The sequence below is a fragment of the Gadus macrocephalus genome, chromosome 22 (assembly GCF_031168955.1).
Source record: "Gadus macrocephalus chromosome 22, ASM3116895v1".
NCBI lineage: Eukaryota > Metazoa > Chordata > Actinopteri > Gadiformes > Gadidae > Gadus > Gadus macrocephalus.
This window is the reverse complement of record NC_082403.1, coordinates 14654352-14675461: the sequence shown is the minus strand read 5'-3', so window position 1 is coordinate 14675461 and position 21110 is coordinate 14654352. Positions and strand designations below refer to the sequence as shown.

The following is a 21110-nucleotide window of genomic DNA, read 5'->3' as shown; positions in this document are numbered from 1 at the left end:
TTCCAAGTGAAAGCCCACCAAAGGGAGCAAGAATACTGGCACATACTTCCTCCACACTTCTCTGGGCCGAACACTGGCAGAGATTGAAGCGTATGATGGATTGACATTCAACCATATGGAGAGATACGCATATCTCTGGAGAATCCTTCTGAAATATTACATCTTTCCCAAAGACAGGCTGGCGGAGCAGTTACAAGACATGGTGAAATGTGGCGCGCACTTTGCTCTTTCTATTTGTGATAACACTCATGGGCTTGAATCGGAATGGTTTGGAGACATGCTGGAACATCTGCATGACCAGGAATCAAGTAACCATGCAAGCCGAGAGAGTAAAAGAGTTGGTTGTCTCTCAGCTACGAAGAGTCAACTTGAACATAAATTAACACATTGTCTGCAGCCCTACAGATGAGTACAGTGTTGGTAACATTCGGGAGATAAGTGTTTCCTAACAGCTATGTAATGCTGCGCCTGGCTGTCACAGATGCGCTTTACCTCCACCAAAAGGAGGCTCGGAAGACATCCAGGTTCTTCCACATGCCAGGGTCAACAATGCCAAGCTGCAGGAATGGATCAGACCTGATCTTGGTAAAGAGATGCGTGCGGTCGTGGATTACCGCAGCCGCTGGAATCTTGGAGTCTTGCGGATACTGACCACAACACTTGCCAACGTCAACCCAAGACTCGTCGTCATTGATGTTCGGCTCGGCTTGAGATGCGATCTAACCTCTTGGCTGAAACCGGTGACGACAGGACTGGATTCCTTCTGTCAGTGGGGCACTGCTCTCGTCAAAAGCGGATTTGTATGTTCATGATGGATGAGCTGTACAAGAAGGAGACTCCACTTAGCCGGGAGATGAGATGCACCACAGACCAGATTCAGCAAGCAGAGACAGAAGAACACAGTGTCTCAGCAGGAAGGCTTTTTTTTTTTACTGATTTAGAATATCTTTATTCGCTAATGCCAAGTATATTTGATTTGGCCCTGCTATAATTGAAGACACAATATACTGTATATTTGTTCATCTTTTTTCACTCTGGTAGCTCGTGGATACTGGTGTTCCTTGCACAGGCTCACAGACCCAACTAGATCTTCAGCACGCCATCAAGCACATGCTGTCAGGGACGGATTCACAACAAAGATAAGAAATGGGCCGACCATTTCACAAGCGTGTTTTAGTCTAGAACCTTGAACCTGGAGGTTTGTTTGCGATATCAACAGGCGCATACAAAAACGCCTCTGGACGCAACTGGATGCATAGGCCATTTGTTGAAATTATTATTTATGATTTCATTTGTGCCCCTCTCTGTTTTATGTATAACCTGCCTAAGCACATTTGGTTTGAGTATATTCTTTATTACTACTATTATTATTATAGGAGTATCTCTAATATTTGATAGGCATAAGTTATATAAGGTTATATAATGTTATACTGCAACATTACTTTATGCCACTCCTGTTTAAAATATAACATTAAAATAAAGAAAAGTTATGTTAACGTTGTGACTTCATTACTAACTAATTACCAACATTACTTACTATTACTAACATGGCTTGGCCATAACATCTTGCACCAGCAGCCTCAGTTAACAGAATATAAATCCGTCCCTGCCTAATAGAATGCCAAATAACCTGCTTCAACATGATTCGTTTGTTTATACAAAATAGTCTAATATCACTTCCATGAGGCTATTCACAGCAGACAGATCGCAGGCCAACAACTTGGCATTTCACATTCCACACAGCGCAAGCTGCATTCATGTTTATATTGGCCCAATCCCAATGCAGCCCTTGCCCCTACCACTTAGTGCTGAGGTGACAGGGAGTCCTGATCCTTGTTGAGATAAAGGGCTGAGGCGAAGTGGTAGGGCTACAATGGCTCTCCAAACACAGGTAGGCACACTCAAGACCAAGTGTTATGAGAAATCTCCCAGAATGCCTTGCGAACCATTGGCAAGATGGTGGTGAACGCTGCAAAAGCAACAAACGAGAACACAAATGTATTTTTTATTAAAAGAAAAAATATATTACCACCGTATTATCTGACTCCTTTCAATGTTATTAAAGACTTTTTCTTTATAAAAAACCAGTGTTGGATGTGCACTTTGTCAATATGATTTAGGTGCAAGTGAGCCTTTCATGAAATCGTCTCGGTGCATAGATTATTAGGTACTTTCTTTACGCGTAGTTGTGTGTATCTTAAGTTAAACCTTTGACCTCCATTCCCTTTTAGATATTGTGTGTGTGCGTGTACTTGTGCGTGTGTCGCTGTTCATTTCCTATGGTGCTGAAATGCGTGCGTTTGACTAATCTTCCAAGCCCTGATGCCCAAAGCAGCAAGTCCTGTGGCTGCGGTTTCGTGGACGGTTTATCGTGAGGGGTGCATCGACTGTTTGAGCCCCCACCCGCAGCAGCATGAATCGGCACCTATAGACGTCCTGTCCTGAGAAGAGAACCCACTAACATGAGTAACATGAGTGCAAACGACCCAGCTCATTATGAACAGGTCGGCTCCCAGATCAGGGAGACGGTATTTCCTCTCAGGCACTTTTAGGACGAATCATTCCGTCATTTAGGTAATGAGATTGCAATCAAATTAATTTAATGCTCCAAGAAAAATAGACAGCTTTAATTGAGGATATAGTTTATTTAAATGTAAAATGGATAGTATTGGAAGCATTTACATCATTGTCACAAGGACCAAACATATGAAATATAAACCTTGCATCGTATTGCACTTACTGAACCTCTTCATAGACTCCATTGCAGTCCGTGTAGTTGGTGTTCGGGGGGCCGCGTACAGAGGTCTGCGTGCCTCCTTAATGGCTCATGGCCGCCGCTGTAATCCGACGCCGCGACGCACCGTCTGCGCGCCAGTCTAGCCTTCCGCCCCCCCCCCCCGTCCCGTCCCGCCCCAATCCCCGTCCCGTCCCGTCCCGCCCCCCTCACTGCGTGGCTGCAGCCGCTCCCCGTTTTAGGCGAGACGGGAGGAAGCGCTGGGGGAAGGGTGGCAGGGTGGCAGGGCAACACACACACTCACTCACTCACACACACACACACACACACACACACACACATACATACACACACACACACACACACACACACACACACACACACACACACACACACACACACACGCACACGCGCACACACACACACACACACACACACACACACACACACACACACACACACACACACACGCACACGCACACACACACGTATACATGCACACACACACGCACACACACGCACACACACTAATCTATCAGCACGTCCTGCTCCGGGAGATCATTGTGAATGAACCCGTGCGGAGCGCAGAGGAGAAACCGTGGTGCGATACCGCAGGATGTGGCCCGGGGCCTGACGACGGAGCGGTCACTGGGACTGGGACGAGGCTAAAATGGCGTGAGAGGAGGTTTAGTGGAGGCTAGAGGCCGACGCTGACAGCGAGCTGCCGGACCCCCTGCCGGTCCTCCTGGCGGCTGAGCTCCCGGCGTCCCGTTACTCCCAAGCCGCCCCATGCAGGACAGAACGCCTGCGAGTGGCTCCACGAACACCCAATCCAATGTTATTTGCTCCTGCAACTGCACCGGAACCCAGCCACAGGGCATGGATATATGTAAGTCCGTTTCTATCCTTCTTATTTCTGTTTCTGCACACATTGGGTTTAGTGTTCGCTGGTGAGTGTGTCTGGACTCTTGAGGACCCGGTTCATGCGGAGAAGTCCCTTCATTCGCCTTTTATGAGGAGGCTACAGAGATGGCGCAGTGAAGTAGGCTATTTGCCTATCTTCCCATTTGCCTGAATCGATTTGGTTTAATACGTATTTGCAATGATGTAATATAAGTATTCAGCCAAACGGAGATCCATACCCGATCCAACGAGAGGACGCCGTCATGTCAGCAGTCTACCAGCTAACCTGGATTTATTTTCCTGAATTCTTAGTCTTTATTTACCTTTATTATTATGTGCGATATTGTTTATAGGCCTACAGCCTAATAGCGTTGCATTGGGCGAATGTGCATTCCCCCCGTTAACATTACATTGGAGATAAGTGAGTGAGAATTATGTGCATGATATGTGGTGCGTAAGAACTCCCCCATGTTTGGCTTCAGTTCAGTCTACTGATGTCTCCTCCAGACGACAGAACTGGAAAAAGACTAGGGACTACCTTCATATCTATCTCGGAACGACAAAAACAAACTGAAACACTGATTAAACTCCATTTAATTGTGCTGAAACCTTTGGGTTCAATAATGCCCCACATATAATTGAAACATTCATTTGTGCAATCTGGATATTTGGCTCTAAGAAATATTACCAACATATGTAAACATGCATCGTACATCATCGTTTTGTTTATCTTACATGTTACACGTGTGTTACAAAATACGTGTTATAATTTGGCCGTAGGAAGCAGCTGTATTCCCTTCTGGCTGGCTGTCTGCAGACCAGCCAGGAAGTGCATTACTGATGCACCAGACGACTCATAACACGGCTGCTGGCTCCGCCCGCCCCTTTTCTCGGGTCAGATGTCGAAGGTCAAGGCCTCGATCTCCCGCTGTTGTTCAGCGCGTCTGCTCGCCACTGAGTTGTTTTGTCTTCTCTCAGGCTGCATATATTAATGTCATTATTTGCATTTTGCTACTTTCACCATCAATGTGTTTCACAATTGCAGTTCCCATTTTAACAATGCACATGTTTATTTATAAATCTGTACGTTTTAAAGAATACATATTTCAATACATCTCAATATATCAATATATATTAAACGGTGGAGGGGCTGGTTGTGGCCTTTGGGTCCCAATATTAAGCCCCTCCCCCATGTCCTGACTATCTGATTGGCATCTGCACTTCACTCAGCTTCCAGCTCCCCCATCAGCCTGCTCATCAGGGGTACCCCCCGCATGACGGCCTTTAAAGGTCTGGATGGGGAAGTGACCCATGAGGGGTTCCTGAAGATGAGGACCATGGTCATTAGTGAGTTTGATTTGTGATCAGCTGAGGTTCAATAGGACGGTTTCTCAAAATGACAACGATATTAAATATTCAAGAAATAAAACATGTTCAGGGTGTGTTACACAATTTTAATATACCGGTAGTAATATTGTATGAAAGTCGTTTTGGTAGTGTCTTGATGTATTTTGTGGTCTCAACCAAAGCGCGTGTTGAACTCACACAGTGCAGACAGTATCCTGCAGGTCACCTTATTGCTTATTGGCTAACAGCAGCAGTTAGGCTGGAGTTCTGAATGATGATTTTGTTATGAACACAAATGCTTATTTTGTAGTACATGGGACTCATTATCATAAATAATCATTAAAAGATCCTCCCTGTTAGAATGATCCCTGGTACATTATAGCAGGGGGATGGTTACCTCCGGGACGATACAATCCTCAACGTCAACCGGGATTAGAATTCAAAAGCCCTCTGTTCAGCACACAGCACACACATTATTAACTTGTATCCAGTGTCGGGAAAAGTTGATTATAGACTATAACTACTGGAGAAGTGCAGAGTAGCTATAGGAACACATCTAAATACAACCAAGAACACAAGCTTGTCTATGAGATGTTCTCAGAAGAGGGTGTACAGAGGCTTCTAAAGGCAGGGAGGGATGTGCAGATAGAACAGAGCCAGGTAGCCCCACCTGGAGGCAAGCCCCCCACTCAGGACGTGGGGGGCTGTGGAGACCCACAGGGTGGCAGCCTCAGACGCCACTCCCTCAGTGGTCCTCAGGGTAGGGACGGAGAAGTCGTGTGATGGAGGTGGTTGTAGATGGAAAACGATGAACGGCAACGTGGAGGACTTAAATCTGGAGGTATGCGTACTGAGGTTGGGTGAACACGAGATGCAGTGGTGCATTCTGGACCAGGAGTTCCACCAGGAGCTGGCTCATCTTCCCCCCTCTGTAAAGAGCAAACCGAACCGATGGATAGAAATCTGGAGGGCTGGTTAATGTAGAAAAAATGCTTGGAGAAAAGGACAACGCATAGCAACTGTAGAGATAAGCCAGAATGAATTAGAAGAGACAATGACATATCTGATTGGGTATTGTCTTCACACGTTCCCTGGCACCACCGGATGAACAGACCAAAGTGGTTGACTCAGTGTTCTACTGGCATTCATTTATTCTTGACGCTGATCTCTAAGTCAGAATGTGACTCTGACCCAAGCATCCAAATTAATTTGGATCCACAAACAACTAGTGGAAATGGAGCCCAAGGAGTGCAATCTTTAAAGTCTAGCCCATGTCCCGACGGTCCAATGTTCTCTAGCCCATGCTGGGGCACCAAGACTGCTTCAGCCCGGAGGTGAATCAGCCTCCAGCTTTACCTGGAGTCTGACTCACTAATCCAGTTCTAGTCCACCAAATATAATCCAAGAATGCATCCCAACATTGAATAGTATCAAAAAATAACAACATCAGTGTATCAGAGTCGCTTCAAGGTCTCGGCGGAGAATCCTCTAGCCTTAGGGAGTAGTGATGATAGACTGGCCTTGAGAAGGCCCTGCTTGGGGAGAGGGAGGATGAGGGGTGCCCACACTCTCTCACCTGGGGCAATGCATGGGTCCATGTATACAGGAGGCGCTCAGTCCCTGGTTCTCTGAGGTTGGGGCACAGCTGGGAGGGGATTATGCTGTTATTGAATGAATTCTGCACCATTATGTGGTCTGGACTCCCTTGACGTTACACTTCCCCACTGAGTCTGTCCCAGTGTAGCCCAGCGTGTTGCGGTTTGTTCTAACCGCAACTCCTTCACATTTTTTTTGTGTGAGTGATTAGTCACTTTAATTGCCGTTCATGCCTTGACCTGTATACCAACCAAAACTAATCTTTATCTTTTCCTGTCTTCAAACCCCTCCCCCTGACTGCAGCTGAACTGGAGTTTGTTCAGATAATAATTATCCTGGTGGTTATGATGGTAATGGTGGTGGTGATCATCTGCCTTCTCAACCACTACCGGCTCTCTGCCCTGGCCTTCCTGAGCCGACACAGTCGAGCCCGGCACCAAGGCCACCGCCAACAGGCTACACAGCTGGTGGGTCCAACACACACTCCACACTTCTACTGGGTATTCATTTAACGCTAATATTATATATGTAAAGGGTATTGTCTTCAAATAGTGTATGGTGAAAATCACATCACTGCTCACCGAAAACCAATGAGAAAAGGGCCAGTGTCAAACTCAAACTAGAAACCTGGGTTTCACTTCAGTACGTCCAAGTCAATATGTTATCCAGTTTGTTTTAGTCTTTCCATGAGTCCAGCCAATAGATCTCAGAGGTGGAAGAAAAAACTCAAACACAAATCTAAGGAAATCTGCATAAAGGGTTTCAAGGAGGAAAAATGTCAGCAACATAACCCTCAAAACAAATCTATTTGCACATGGTCACTCTGTTCCTTAAAAACATCCTGCTCACTTCCTCCATCTAAAGTCTGCTTACCATAATGTTACCTGAGAGCTTCTCTCTCTGGTCACCTGGGAGAAGTCCACCTAATGGAGAAACTTGGGTTACAAAAGCACTTCAGTTGATCCTGTACAGGCACTAAACCCAATCAGTGTTTAGTTTGTGTGTGTCTGGAGAAGCTACATCAGTCGGTTGGTCACTAGCCCATTGAGGCACTGATGCCCCGAAGGTAGATGGATAGAAATGACTTTGATTTGTCCGAATGGTGAGCAGTACGCCTTTTCACCCAGACTAGGATCGTTCAGCCCTGCTAGCTCCCATCTCTCTTCGTTCCTTCCAGGATGGCTGTGTGGTGACTCAGCACAGAACCCCTGTGGTGAAGGGTTTATTTAGAAATGCAGCTAGGCCTTCTGTTAGCTTGTTCAGAGGGGGTCCTGAAACACCGACCTTACTAGAGAATAGAAACAGTCCTAAAATAAAAAAAAGTCATAAAATAAAAGAACCACACTAAAATAGATCCTCAATATGTAAGTATCTCTAAATCTGCTGCCGTCAGTGGATTAGGAGAGGTGGGTTACTGCTCAGCTCCGCTGCCTCTATGGAGAGTTCCCCACCCATGAACCCCTACACAGGGTCCAATATCAGCCAGCATCAGGTGTGTCGGCGTTGCCGTGAGGACGTCCATAGCTTAACACAGTGCTTGTGCAGTTACCCTCGCTGTCTCAGTGCAGAATATTGCGTAATGCTATGTGATCATATGACACCCATAGCCCTGATCATGATCATGGTTCACATATGGAAACAAACATCTAGGCCCAATCCCATTTCTTCCCCTTCCCCTTCAAAATAAGGGGGAGGGGTAAGGTGAAGGGGTAAGGGGTAGAAATGGGATTGGGCCCTAGTGGGACAAGCTCAACGTATCCATTGAGACTTTTATTGTTTTAGGTCCCTGATAATGAACCGGTTTAGTCCAGCCAATCCATGCCGCGTTCCCCATTGACCCACATGCGTGTAGTCGACGCTCACCCCCGCTCCCCTTACGCCCCTTCCCCACGCAGGTGATGTACGGGCCCCAGGGCACCCAGGAGCGGCTGGTCTGCAACCCGCCCGCCTACACACAGCAGCAGAACCAGCACCTCTGCCGCTTCCAGCCCACCTACCCCTACCTGCAGCAGGACATCATCAACCTGCCGCCGTCCATCTCCCTGTCTGACGGCGAGGAGCTGCCCCCCTACAAGGGCCCCTGCACCCTGAAGCTGCGGGACCCCGAGCAGCAGCTGGAGCTGAGCCGGGCCTCGGTGCGCGCGCCGCCCAACCGGACCGTCTACGACAGGAACTTCATCGACATTTATGTCGGCCGCGGGCCGAGTTTCACCTCCGGAGTCGGCGGTGCGAACACTCGGACGGAGAGCCCACCGCCCACCTACAGCGAGGTGATGGGACACTACAGGGGCAGCGCAGCGTTTTATAGCCAGTACAGCAATAACACCGCCTCACTGCTCGACTGCGGGTCGGACTCGGGTAGCTTGTGGCTTGAGCGTCAGGCTGGCAGAAGGGAGAGTGAAAGCACAGCAGCGCCCTCTGGTGGTGAAAGCAAGCGGAAGCGGCAAGGGGGAGGAGAGGCGGAAGTGAGGAAAGTCCCGTGAGGCTTCGCGGGGCCACATCTGCAGAACCCCCCCACGGAGGGTTAAGTCGTCATATGTTTTTTATTGAGCTGCAGTACATTTTTTGTATACTCAATGTATGTTGCAGACAATCCACTGCGAATCCACTCTCGTCCACACAGACAAACAAAAAAGTAATGGTTCATGATTTTTCTTATATATTGAGTTGAAAAGACCCACATTTATGCCAGAATTTTACACCATAATAGGTTTGGAAAAGAAGCCAATTTGAACTTGCACTAACTCACTGTTTAAATGCAGAGAATAATTCTTTGATGTTTTTTCCTCTTTGTATTTCAGTTGGTCTCCTTGTTTTTTTAATAGTCAATGCAGGACAGTCAAATATTATTTTCAGTACTGACAAAGCCCAAACCCAGGCGTGGGGGGAGTTCACCTCAGTCGGAGGAGAACCCGTGTCCAAATTGTACTGACAAAAGGCCAAAAAGTCCTCCTGAAATGGGCTGCCTGTCAGGGCAGCCCCTGCAGCGATATGGGCATGACTCCGGGCCAGAGGGGTGAAGACAGAATCAGTTCTATGGTCAGGAGAAGACAGAAGCCAGCTCTATGGTAAGAAGAAGCCTCATCTGCAGGGTAGTGGAGACAGAAGCCAGCTCTGTGGTCAGAAGAAGCTTCATCTGCAGGTTAGTGGAGACAGAAGCCAGCTCTATGGTAAGAAGAAGCCTCATCTGCAGGGTGGTGTAGACAGAAGCCAGCTCTGTGGTCAGAAGAAGCTTCATCTACAGGTGAATCGGTCCCCGTCTTTCTCTGGGATCTGGAAGGGTCAACGCCAATAGAGCCACAACTTCAGCAGGGTCTGGGCAGAGTGGCCAGGATATCGGGGATATTCCATGATGCAATGGAGGGATGTTATATGGGGCTTACGAGAGTGTCAAAGACAGCTCCATCTAGCCTGCGGTTATACCACCAAATATACAAAGGCTTAAGGCTGGACGGGGCAGCACTCAAACCCTGCTTTAGGAACACACGGTCAACAATTATGAATGCCCACTTTGTTCTTCTGTTTCCTGAGACCTTCACTTCCTGTCCACCTGTCCTTTGGCCTTCACTTCCTGTCCACCTGTCCTTTGACCTTCACTTCCTGTCCACCTCTCCTTTGGCCCTGTTCCCCTACAGTAGCACTTTATGTTTCTGCCAGGTCACGGCTCCAGTGGCTTCAGAGCAGGCAATTCATGGAGATTGGTTTAAATAGGGAGCTCTTACTTTGTATTTCTCATCCCTCCCTTTAGTTTGAAAATACCTCATTTCAAAAGGGGACTCTTAAACCGGTGCATACTCGTGTTCAGGGGGTAAATTGAATGACTTACAGTAAACTGCACTTAAGGCATGATTCAATGTTAATATAGAGAGCAAAGGCATATGATAATTATACATGCATCTAGGACCGGATCATTGTTGTGAAGCCATACTTGCCATTGCGCATTTTCAATTCACCCTTTATTTATTCTTATTTATTTGATGTTTCACATTGGAGGACGTTTTTTTTTTAAGGTTTTCTTTGTATTCTTACTCTGCCATTAACAATCATTAACAGGCAACTAACATTACACAACAAAATCACCTTGAGATTGGGCTTCCCTTGGCATACATGAACATAGCGATGAACACCGGTTAAATAGGCTTTTATGAACGGTAGAAGACATTTAAAGCTCGAGTGTCGACGACCAACCCTCATCCATTTTAAATAGTGACTTCTCCCCCAGTTTGCGTTCCTTGGTACTTTTGACGTTATTCCTCTCACTGTGGGCTGTCCCTCCCGTTGGAGACCGAACCACCGTACTGCTGCTCGCACCTCCCGCTGGGCGCGCGACCTGCCCTCCGCTCTTCAGTACTGCTGCTGCTACCTTTCGCTGCTACTGCTGTTTGCTGTCACATCAGTGCTTTAACACTTTTGAGTTCTCCGACCTGAAGACTCGTCATTCTTTCTACACGTCCCGTTGTTAACCTCCCCTGGGTTTGCATGTTTATAAGCCTACGTGAACTGATGCGACATCGAAACAGCCACAGGAGACCACTTGCACTCCAAACAGTCCGATCCTTAGCGTGCCTCACTTCCAATGGTGCTTGTTTTTTTCCAGTGGTCTGTTTATTTGTACAATGCTGTATATAACTTTAATATATTAATATATTATGCACAGATCCTACCCAATGGGTAGAAAAAGCCCATATGAGAAGCATTGTTAATACTGTAACATAACATAAAAGATTATATATAAAAACTAATTGTGAGCCCAGCAGTGTTTTTACTTATGCCTACAAAATGTTGCTTTGTCTTTTTAGAAAGAAAAATAAAGATGCTTACACATTAACCTGATGCTGAACCTTTTCTCTATTGGTAGATCTCGCTCATGCCCCATATCCAATCAAAAACCACCCGTCCTATCCCTAACCATGCAACACAAGTTTATTTCCCATCATAATTTAATGAAGAGTTTTACTGTCCTGCTGAATTGAGTTGTGACAGCATATCGCTGAGAGCAGTAGGCTTCACCTTCAACCAGTATCGTTCTGGGTTTCCTCTTCCGTCATACGAGTCACTGGGAGACTACGGGTCCACGGATATACGTAGTGTCACCCCGATCAGAAGGAACATTTGAAGGACCCACGGTTTGGAGCGTTATTCTGGATACGTGAACTGGTTTATATTAACTACACACAGAAATCCTGTTAGAATAAAAAATTATACACAAGGGGATAAGGTCAATAAAAAGGTTTTATTATACTAACTACCGGGTAAGAAAAAGACACTTCACAATACAAATCAAAACCAACTGATATTTACAAATGTCAGATGACATTTGAATGGAAAACAACGACATGACAGACAGACGGAGGAAGGAACAGCGGTCAGTCCAAACATCCCACGAGACACCCTGTAGGACAGAACAGAGATGTTACTAGGAGCATCACTGGACGGTGGACACGTCAAACACAACTGGGAAACGCACCTAAGGAAAAACTCGAAAACACTTTTTTTCTTTCAGTAAAAAACTGATTGATCGTAAATCGTACCTTCCAGTCCACCAATTCCATCTTCAAACCTGTCAAGGTCTGTAGAGGTAGACTGGAAGGCAATGCATAAATTCACCGATATTTTGACGTAGATTTGTCATTCAATTTGTGGCCCTTCACCCTTCAATTACATGTCCTATTTTGCAACGTCCAGATCTTCTACAGGCTTAGAGGTTTGGGGGGAGGGTTGAAAGGTGTTACCTGAACAGGGGGAGGTCCTCTTAATCCTGCGTCTCCATGCTCTCGTCCTCCCCGCCGCCCTCCTCCTCCAACCCCTCTTCCTCTTCCTCCTCCTTCCTCTCGGGGGGCTTCTCGTAGGCCTTCTCCGAGGGCGTGACGATCACGCCGTCCCACGTGGACATCTCCAGCGCCAAATCTGGAACCAGGTTTATGCTCTAGTAAACGGCAAGCTCGCCATCGAATGTAGAGGATCGATTTAAGCTTTATCCGAGTCACTCAAATCAAACCCATAGAAAATGTACTGGTATGAAGGGGAGGACGCTGATCTTACCATCAGAATGATACAGGATTTCAAGATGATTTTGGGGTTCCATTTACCTTGTATCCGATGCCCACCAACTTTTAATCAGGGCAATATTCATGCAAACATTCTGTTTATAATGCTCTCGCGAGCAGAGCATGTAGCACGCGATGTAAGTGCTTGAAATAATCATTCGCGCCTTCGGAAATGTTGTTTGTGCGGCACTCTTTTTTAATATTGCGTTCTCATTTCCTGTGATTACCTGTCACACATGTGGTATTTGATTGCCATGAAAATACCGTGAACTAGTTCCGGTTGGATCGCACTGCAGTGGTCGACGATTTAAAATGAAAATGAATGGCGCGGCGCTTACAGCTTGCGTCTCCTTCCAGGCCCAGGATCTTCCTGTAGCCGCCGTGGGACAGCACCCTCACCAACGTCTGGGCCGTGAAGCACACCATGTCCTGGAGAACCACAAGCAGACTTTACAGACAAACCAACCACCCGGCAGTGGCCACAAGCACGAGCCCGCTGCTCGCTTCTGCACAGCGCTGCAATCCCTTCGTCAAAAAGCCGCCGTGTGCGGTCTGCTGCTCTCCGACGCGGTCCACTACGGGGGGACCACCCCGGTGGTGGTGAACATACCTGCTGCTCCAGGGTCATGACTGTGTGCACCCGGAAGTTGCCGCTCTCGCAGGGGTCCGTGATGCCCACCGACCCGGGCAGGAAGAGCCCCGCGGCCAGCATCTGCAGGCAGCGCCTGAGGAGACCACAGCTCAGTATTATGGGTCTAACTATGGGGTCAGAGGAGGCTCAGGTGGGGCTGAACACAACACAACAGGGTCCTTTTCACTGGGCAGCCATCTTGAATTAAAGAACTCCACAGGCAGGGGGGTTGTAAAATAAGGGATCGTAAAAGCAAGATGGTAAGAACAGGTACTGCATTGCTAACATACCTAAACAAAAGGAGAAATCAAATCCCAAAAGAATAATTTATGTCTTTATAAAAATCGAATATTTCCATTTTATGTCAATCCATTACCAATATTGAAAGTTTAGATTTCACTAGTGATCCCATCCCTTAAATCTGGATCTAATTCAAGATGTCTGCTGTGGGAATAGGGTGACTGACTGGTGCGTCTGTGTGAATAAGAGATGGAAAGATGAGTGCAGGGATGAACAAACCTGTAAGCAACATTAAGGGACAACGGCTGTCTGGAGGGGTTGTTCATCACAGCAGAATGCCCCTGGAAGGAAAAGAGAACATTGGTCAGTCAAGCAGTTGTGTATGACAGCATCTATACATACACTTTTATTTATTTTTTAAATGCGTTGTATTTTTAGGGTATCCTGACAGCTGGCTGACAACAAAGATCTCTTACTAATGACCCGTCATTGACCTGCAGTATTGCCCACATAATAGCCAACCATAAACAGGGTGGTTGTAGTTGCTGCCTGCTCATAACAGTCCAGATCAGCTCAGGTTTGCTCCAGCTAGAGGTGGGACTGCCCAAGGGTACTGGTATCACAGCCCCGCGTTGTGTCCGACTGAAGCCTCTATGGCTTTCTTTTACCCGTTTGGATTAAGAAAATAAACATAGGAGAGAAGGATAACTTAAGCAGTGGGCTAAGGGGTGCCATGTGGAGACCCAGGACTGACCAGGAGGTCCAGGATCCAGGGGGTGAGGGGCTCAAAGCCAGGGAAGCGCTGCCGGAGGTCCTTGAGCAGACGGATCAGTACCTTCACCCTGAAGGGGAGGGGCACATGGTGCAACTTAGAACGACATCCAAACACCCACCAGGGTCGGATGGTTGACATAAATAATACAACACATTCAATGATTACCGTTCAATACCAAAAATCAATCACTTATCAAGACCGCTGACCCTACAAATACACTTGACCCCACCAAGACCCCTGACCTCATTACAACCCCGGACACTACCAAGACCCCTAAACCTACCAATACACTTGACGCTACAGTGACCCCTGACCCTACTAAGACCAGCCTGAGGTCCTGAAGGGGGTCAATGAGAAAAGTGACTCTAAATGTAAGGGTTGCAACATTGTACAAATTTCAAATACATTACAGACACCAACCGGTTTGGGTCAGAAATAACAAGCCAGCTGTTGGGAGAGCTTCACTCACGTGGACTGGGAGGCGTTCTCCTCGAACCAGCGGGCGTGACGGATGGCGGCCAGGGCGCTCTGCAGCACCTTGATGTCCACTGCAGGAGACACAACCACGGCATCAGACAAGAACGTACAAGCCAGGGGTCGAGGATCATTGGTTGATCCTCTGGTAACATTTGTATATATTGTGTGTCCATTGTTCAATTATTCTACTAACACAAGCATCAAAGGTTTAATTTCTAAATGTTATGGTTTAAATACTTCCTGATCACAGGATAGGTAGATAAGCACCCTTCTTCCATAGGTTCTGCCCATATCTCAACGTGTATTGCTACCCTGCACTCATTTTAATTTAAACTGCGTTCTCGTTTCCACCAATGTACACATTTGGAAACTACAATTAACCTGCCTCACTTTCAGATTGGCGTTACTCCAAAACTTGTGGAACGTGCACACTTCAGGAGGAAGTGAAATACGGTACAGCCGAGAAATCGAAATGACTCGCGTTTTCGGGTCGCAGCTATGAAATTGATATAAACAGTGCTCCTTTACTTTAGCCGGACTTTATTCTACATTATTACATACACAGCCAGTAACCAAGACCACCATCAATTACCTCAGCTATGGGGCACGAAGTTCAATAGGGCAGCAATGTTAGCTCATATCCCAGATGAATTAGACTTTGCAGAAGTAAACTAGTGAAGGGGGAGCGAAGAAAGCAAGTCTTACTAACCCTGCCGCCAACATGTTTCACCAGCTCAGACCATTACAAGGAAATCACTCATGGTGGGACCAAGATTTTCAAAACGTAACGATATGCATTGTGAGCTTAAAATGCATTGCAAAACTAGCATGACTATTGATCACCTTTTGTGCACTAGAGGGAGCCATCAACACGCCATGACTCAATGGCAAGGAGCAGGGTAGAGACGGAGGTGATGCATTTCCTTTAAAATCATGTACGGAAGAATTTCAGAAAACTCTGAATAGGTTGTTCACAAGACATTTTGCAAGCTTTGCAAAGCGTGAGCAATACGGACGAGCCATGCGTGAGAGCGGGCTTCGACCAAATGTCAAGCGTTGAGCCCACACAGTAAATCTAGCCCCCCAAAAGGGCTCACAAGCCCGCCGTGTGAGGCGACTGCTGGGCTGAGTGCGGCGAGTCACAACGTTTCTCCACTAAAGTGCCGCTGTGGTATTGGTCTCAAAACAGAGCACGCTGAAACTCCCCCCGCCAAGGGGACCACCTGAGAGAGCAGCAGACCTTATGACCTGCTGGACAGATACACTGCGCAGCAAGCAGCCGCTCTGATGAGGAGTACAGAATTAGGTTGCAATTCAAGCCTCATCGATTACACTGGACTGAGAGGAATCTCCCAATGCAGAAGATGTCAAAGTGCCTTAAGCACTGAAGACAGCTATAGCGGTTCTTTGCGATGAGAGAATCCCTGCGGTGTCGCTTTATTGTGCCACTCAGGAACATGATGGAGCATGTCCCCCAGTGCGGGTGATTCACCCACGGGGGACGGTACAAGAATAACTCTTGCCAAAGTCTGACGTACAAAGGGGAGGCCGAGGCCCAACCTCTGCAGAGCAACGCGCTGGATACAAGATTACGATCCAGATCTTGCATCAAAATCATTACATTGGAGGCCAGCTGAGAAAGTTGCAAATTTGCAAAGAGAAAATAGTGCTTTTAAATGGTCCATTTGCAAACGCATATTTCTCGAATAATTACTAAAGCAACATTCAATCATTTCAATGGGTTAAAAACTCTCTCTGAATGTGCGTTTCCGTGTGCATGATGTGTGTGTGTGTCTTACAGTGCAGCTCGGGGTCCAGCTTCCTCAGGTTCGGGGGCACGGTGGTGATCAGGATCTTCACCGTGGCGTCTGCCGAGCTGATCTCAAAGCCCGTCTCGTTGGTGAGCATGGAGAGCACTGGAGGAGCAGTGAGGAGGACCAGCAGGAGGGGGGGGGGGGTTGAGGTGGAGCTCACATGTACAACACAACGTTGAACCATAGACCCAATAACCCCATGAACAGGGCTTCATAGTAGGGTGTTGGGGACACCCATCTACAGCAGACTGGTTCGGTTAAGATGTTTATCGAAATCACACTCATTTTAGGTCTCCCCACGGACCCATCTCAGGAGAACCAAATGAAGACATCATTTTTTTTGCTCTGGTAACATTTCACATCATGTGGCATTAGGTCTTCATTCAGCGCGATGCCGACAATCTTTCAACAGTGCGTGAAATGTGCGTGTGACTAATCGTACCCTCGATTAATTACATAACTTTGCTTGTTGGGATCCCAACTTCCCGAAACACAGTGCACTCACCTTCAGCGGGGTCTTGAGTGTGAAGGGTCTCCACTACCTTGTTGCCAAGGGCTGCGACGGCCTCCACTGCAAGAGAAACATGTGGTCTGAGCTTACTCAGAAATAGAAAGGACCATGATTAAAAACACTGAAGCAAATAGAGCCATCATCCGGTGGCTGGACTCACATGTAGGGAGGATCTTCAGAATGACCACCAGGTCGGCCACATTGTGTCCGGTCGTCATGGTACCCTTCTTGTAAGATCCTACTTGGCGCACCTCTTCAATTTGCTAGGAATTAATATAAGAAATGTGGTATTTTTTGTTGGCCTTTCCAGACATATATCGACCCTGACCTATTGTTAAATTGCTAAAGTGGGTCTGAACCATTTCTATCCTGTATCATACTGAACTCAGCACTCAAGCCGATTCAAGCTTATGAAGTGATGGATAAAGTAATCACATAGCAGCGGCCTGATCTCACCTTTACCAAGGAACTACTGGATTATTGTGCTTCCCACCAATATAGAACAATCCTGAACCACCATATCGCCCAGAATTCAGGAAGCAACTTTGAATTCATAAGTCTTGCATGCATTTCCTACAAGAACATCAAGGTCCACCAAACCCATCCGTCTGATGTGACCGTAGGATCAAATACATTTAACTCACCACTTCAAAGTTTCCGGGGGCCACGATGAGGTTATCAATGACATTGTTGATCTTGGTTACCAAAGACAATATGGAAGACTGCGTGGAAGAGGGGAAACAATGATTAGAGGCGTCCATGTGACTCCACGTGACCAGCGGTCCGCGGGGGCTGGGTGTGGAGGGCTACCTGCTCCGCCGGGGTGGGGCTGAGGTCCTGGTTCCGTTTCAGCAGGCATTCACTGAACACCGTCTCGTCGGCCGCCGGCTTCACCCGGGGAAACGCCATTTCACACTGGAAGCGAACAGGGAACAGCGTACACCATATTGGAATAGACTATGGTGTGGCTTTTATTGTTCAATGACTGAGATTCAATATGAATATAGAGAAAAAATTAAAAAACGATTGGACAAACCAAAACGAAAGGCATTATTGGATCAGAGTTTGCATTAGACTGCAATAGTATTTTATTGTCTTTAAAACAAATGGAAGCCTATCAATGCAGACCCTGTTGCTAATGATCATCTTCTCTTGTACCTACCACATAGAAATCAAACGGTATGTGTGGAACAAAAGGGCGATACCTGAAACAGAATAAAAAAGTAAGACCCTCCATTCAGCAACTATGTCGAAGTCAAACGTAGAATAAGTCACAAATTGTACCCTTGCACAAGTCCTCCACGGGATCCAAACCTGCCCCCCCGGCCCCTTCCACGATCGCCTCTGTGGAAGCAACACAACAAACACATGAGACCAGCTACCAGCATAAAGACTTTACAAGATAGATCCATCATATATAACCAACACAATGTCCAATACTGTTCCATAGGAATAATGAACCCATTCATTCATTCATTCATTCTGAACGTGTCCCCTGCTTGGCTAGACCACGACATGTACACAACCCAACTGTAATGTAGGGGAATTATATTTAATCGTTCAGACAATTAATTTGAGTGTGTAGTCGTTTTAAACACGGTGATGTGGTGCTGGTTTAACTGAGGTTCAAACCCATGCTAGCTGCACAAGCTAACCAGCTCTTCTCCTGGTCTCTGACTAGTCTCTCCCATAGTACGGATCAGTACGGTTCATAAAACGATCACAGGATTTACAATTTACAACATAGACATATTCTCGACTTGCCTCATTGTGTACGACGTTTTGATGGTTTTTAATAATAACTACAAAAGAATGGTCTTTTAGGCAGTCCTGCAGAGGTAAACCGGAATAAACCTCTGATGGTCTGATTCGTCTTCCTGGCCGTGGTCCTCCTCTCCGGCTTTGTTTGTGACAGTGGGTAACTTTAGCGCCCCCACCCGGACAGGAGAACGGATTCTCGTCATCATGGCTCCTTTGCTGCAACGCTTTGGCTCCTACCCGGTAGTTGACGTTGTTATTACATTATATTTGATTTCCCCATGAAGCTGTTGGCTTTTGTTTTCATGAAATCCCATGAAATGTAATCTGTATCTGCTCTCCTTTAGTTGCATATTTATCGAAAAGGTGGATAAATGTGGATTTATTCAAAGTCCAAGAAGGATGTCTCTCAAATAATCCACTTCCCACAGTAGGCATGATAATAATAATCACATATTGTCGTTGAATGTAAGGCTACATTTCTCCCATACAGGCTCCAGCTGCTGGGGTCCGAGCTAACCTGACCCATAATTATATCATATTTGTATTTGGTTTTGTTTAGATTAGGCCTACTTCATGTCCCCAACACAGTTGACACCTGCTTAAGGGTATAGATGTTAATATTTAAATAAGCACCATGTGAGAACTATAATTTGTGTGATGAAAACCGTTTTGGTTTACTAATGTGTATACCCAGACTTGGTAAACACTGACCTTACAGACAATGTTTGAACTGACTGGAAAGGTAACCATTTATTAGTGTTATGCGAGGGGCACCTATTCTACGATGGCATGGCTATTAAAATGATCTATTCAATTTCAATTTTAGGACAAGTGGAGGACATGTGTGCTGCCACATCGCTAAATCAGCAGGTACTGGGTAACAATATCATCCAATGACAATAGTTTTATAGTACGAATTTTACAGACAGACAATAGTGTGTTTTACATTAGAGGGGGTCAACTCGCTCTTTTAACAACTTTCCCAACAATATCATCCCTCATCCTATCATCCATTCCAGTCACTTGGTTGGGTCAAAGTGGTCAGAATTATACCATATGGTATTAATGATGATTCACTACTTTTTATTTCATATTTATTTTCAAAGATTTTAAATTAATTAAAAATTAATAGTTATTTGTGTCACTTAATCTTGATTACTCTTAGTTTATTTTGGCTGATTTACAACTGTGCCTTTAATTTATTGAAGTATTAATCTAATCACTTTAATCCTTCGGCGATAGGGCTACTTACATTTCCTCCCTCATGTTGTCTCATGTCTCTTCGGCACAACATAATGAATTCCCTGTAAAGATAGTTCTTGTTCTACTTTTAAGCAGGTAGAGATATGTAGGTAGATATCAAAAAAATCATGCAAAATGTTAAGGGGCCCCATAGAGCCGTTAATAGCCTGTGTTTAAATTAGCAGGGGCCCTGGGGACATCTGGTGATGAAGTTCAAAGAGGTTTGATGAAGAGAAGTTTAGATTTAGTTCATTGGTCATAATATGTCACAATATTGAAGCCAAGAGGGTCTTTGTGTTTGTTATTCTGTATAAAGTAAACCAATGATCTACTAAGTATTCGTATACATCCAGGGCAACTCAGTCGATTTTATTTATGATTCAAAAGCTCTAAATATTTACTTGCGCCTTGAAATAGCTTTCAAGGCGCATGAAACAATGTGTCCTAAATAATAAACAATGCGTATAGATGTACAGTGTTGCTTAAAATAGATTTCAAATGAACACGGATGCGTTCGCGATGTTGATGTACAATTAGAAACCACAGTCAAAGCAGGTTTTAAACAAACAGGCAAGTATTAAACAAACACTTTTTGACGTATAATCAATTAGGTTGGGCGGCTCTGAGCCGGCTGCTAAGTGGCTTAGCGGTCTGCATTTCAGGAGACAAATGGACGTTTCCTTTGTGCCAACATCACCAAACTGAAGCACCCTTCAAAGCAGTAGCCGTACTTTTGTATTTAACCAGTCGGGCTCATTATCACAACCAGTGGCGGAGGATAACAGAGGTCCAGCGTGGAGATTAATTCAGTTCACCACATAGATTAACATACAGGATAAAGAGAAGGAATAGCAGAAGGAAGCATATTCAAATGTTTGTAACTTTACTCCTCATTTGGCAAACAATCGTACCCTTGAAAACTGTGAAATTACAAGTGACAAGTTCACACCCTGCATGTGCGTTTTATCAGATTACATTTGACAGCCTCCGATTGATGAAGCTGGCAGATCATGTTCAGGTATTTTAGGTCTC

At 45.9% G+C, this 21110-nt stretch overlaps 2 protein-coding genes across 2 annotated transcripts; one reads left to right on the top strand and one right to left on the bottom strand.

Annotated features, from left to right (window-relative positions):
* Window positions 1-2948: 2948 nt before the first annotated feature.
* LOC132451295 (protein TMEPAI-like) lies at window positions 2949-11408 on the top strand. Its single transcript, XM_060043672.1, has 3 exons — window positions 2949-3623; window positions 6884-7047; window positions 8476-11408. Exons 1-3 carry the CDS (start codon window positions 3524-3526, stop codon window positions 9061-9063), a joined length of 852 nt encoding a protein of 283 aa, XP_059899655.1. The 5' UTR covers window positions 2949-3523; the 3' UTR covers window positions 9064-11408.
* Window positions 11409-11794: 386 nt separating this feature from the next.
* On the bottom strand, window positions 11795-18964 carry ilf2 (interleukin enhancer binding factor 2). Its single transcript, XM_060043669.1, has 15 exons — window positions 18840-18964; window positions 18360-18419; window positions 18238-18280; window positions 17886-17990; window positions 17720-17797; window positions 17236-17338; window positions 17070-17135; window positions 16550-16666; window positions 14743-14821; window positions 14253-14340; window positions 13778-13839; window positions 13238-13352; window positions 12966-13056; window positions 12313-12487; window positions 11795-11972 (listed from the first exon to the last, which is right to left on the bottom strand). Exons 1-14 carry the CDS (start codon window positions 18842-18844, stop codon window positions 12333-12335), a joined length of 1167 nt encoding a protein of 388 aa, XP_059899652.1. The 5' UTR covers window positions 18845-18964; the 3' UTR covers window positions 11795-11972; window positions 12313-12332.
* Between the last annotated feature and the right edge of the window lie 2146 nt (window positions 18965-21110).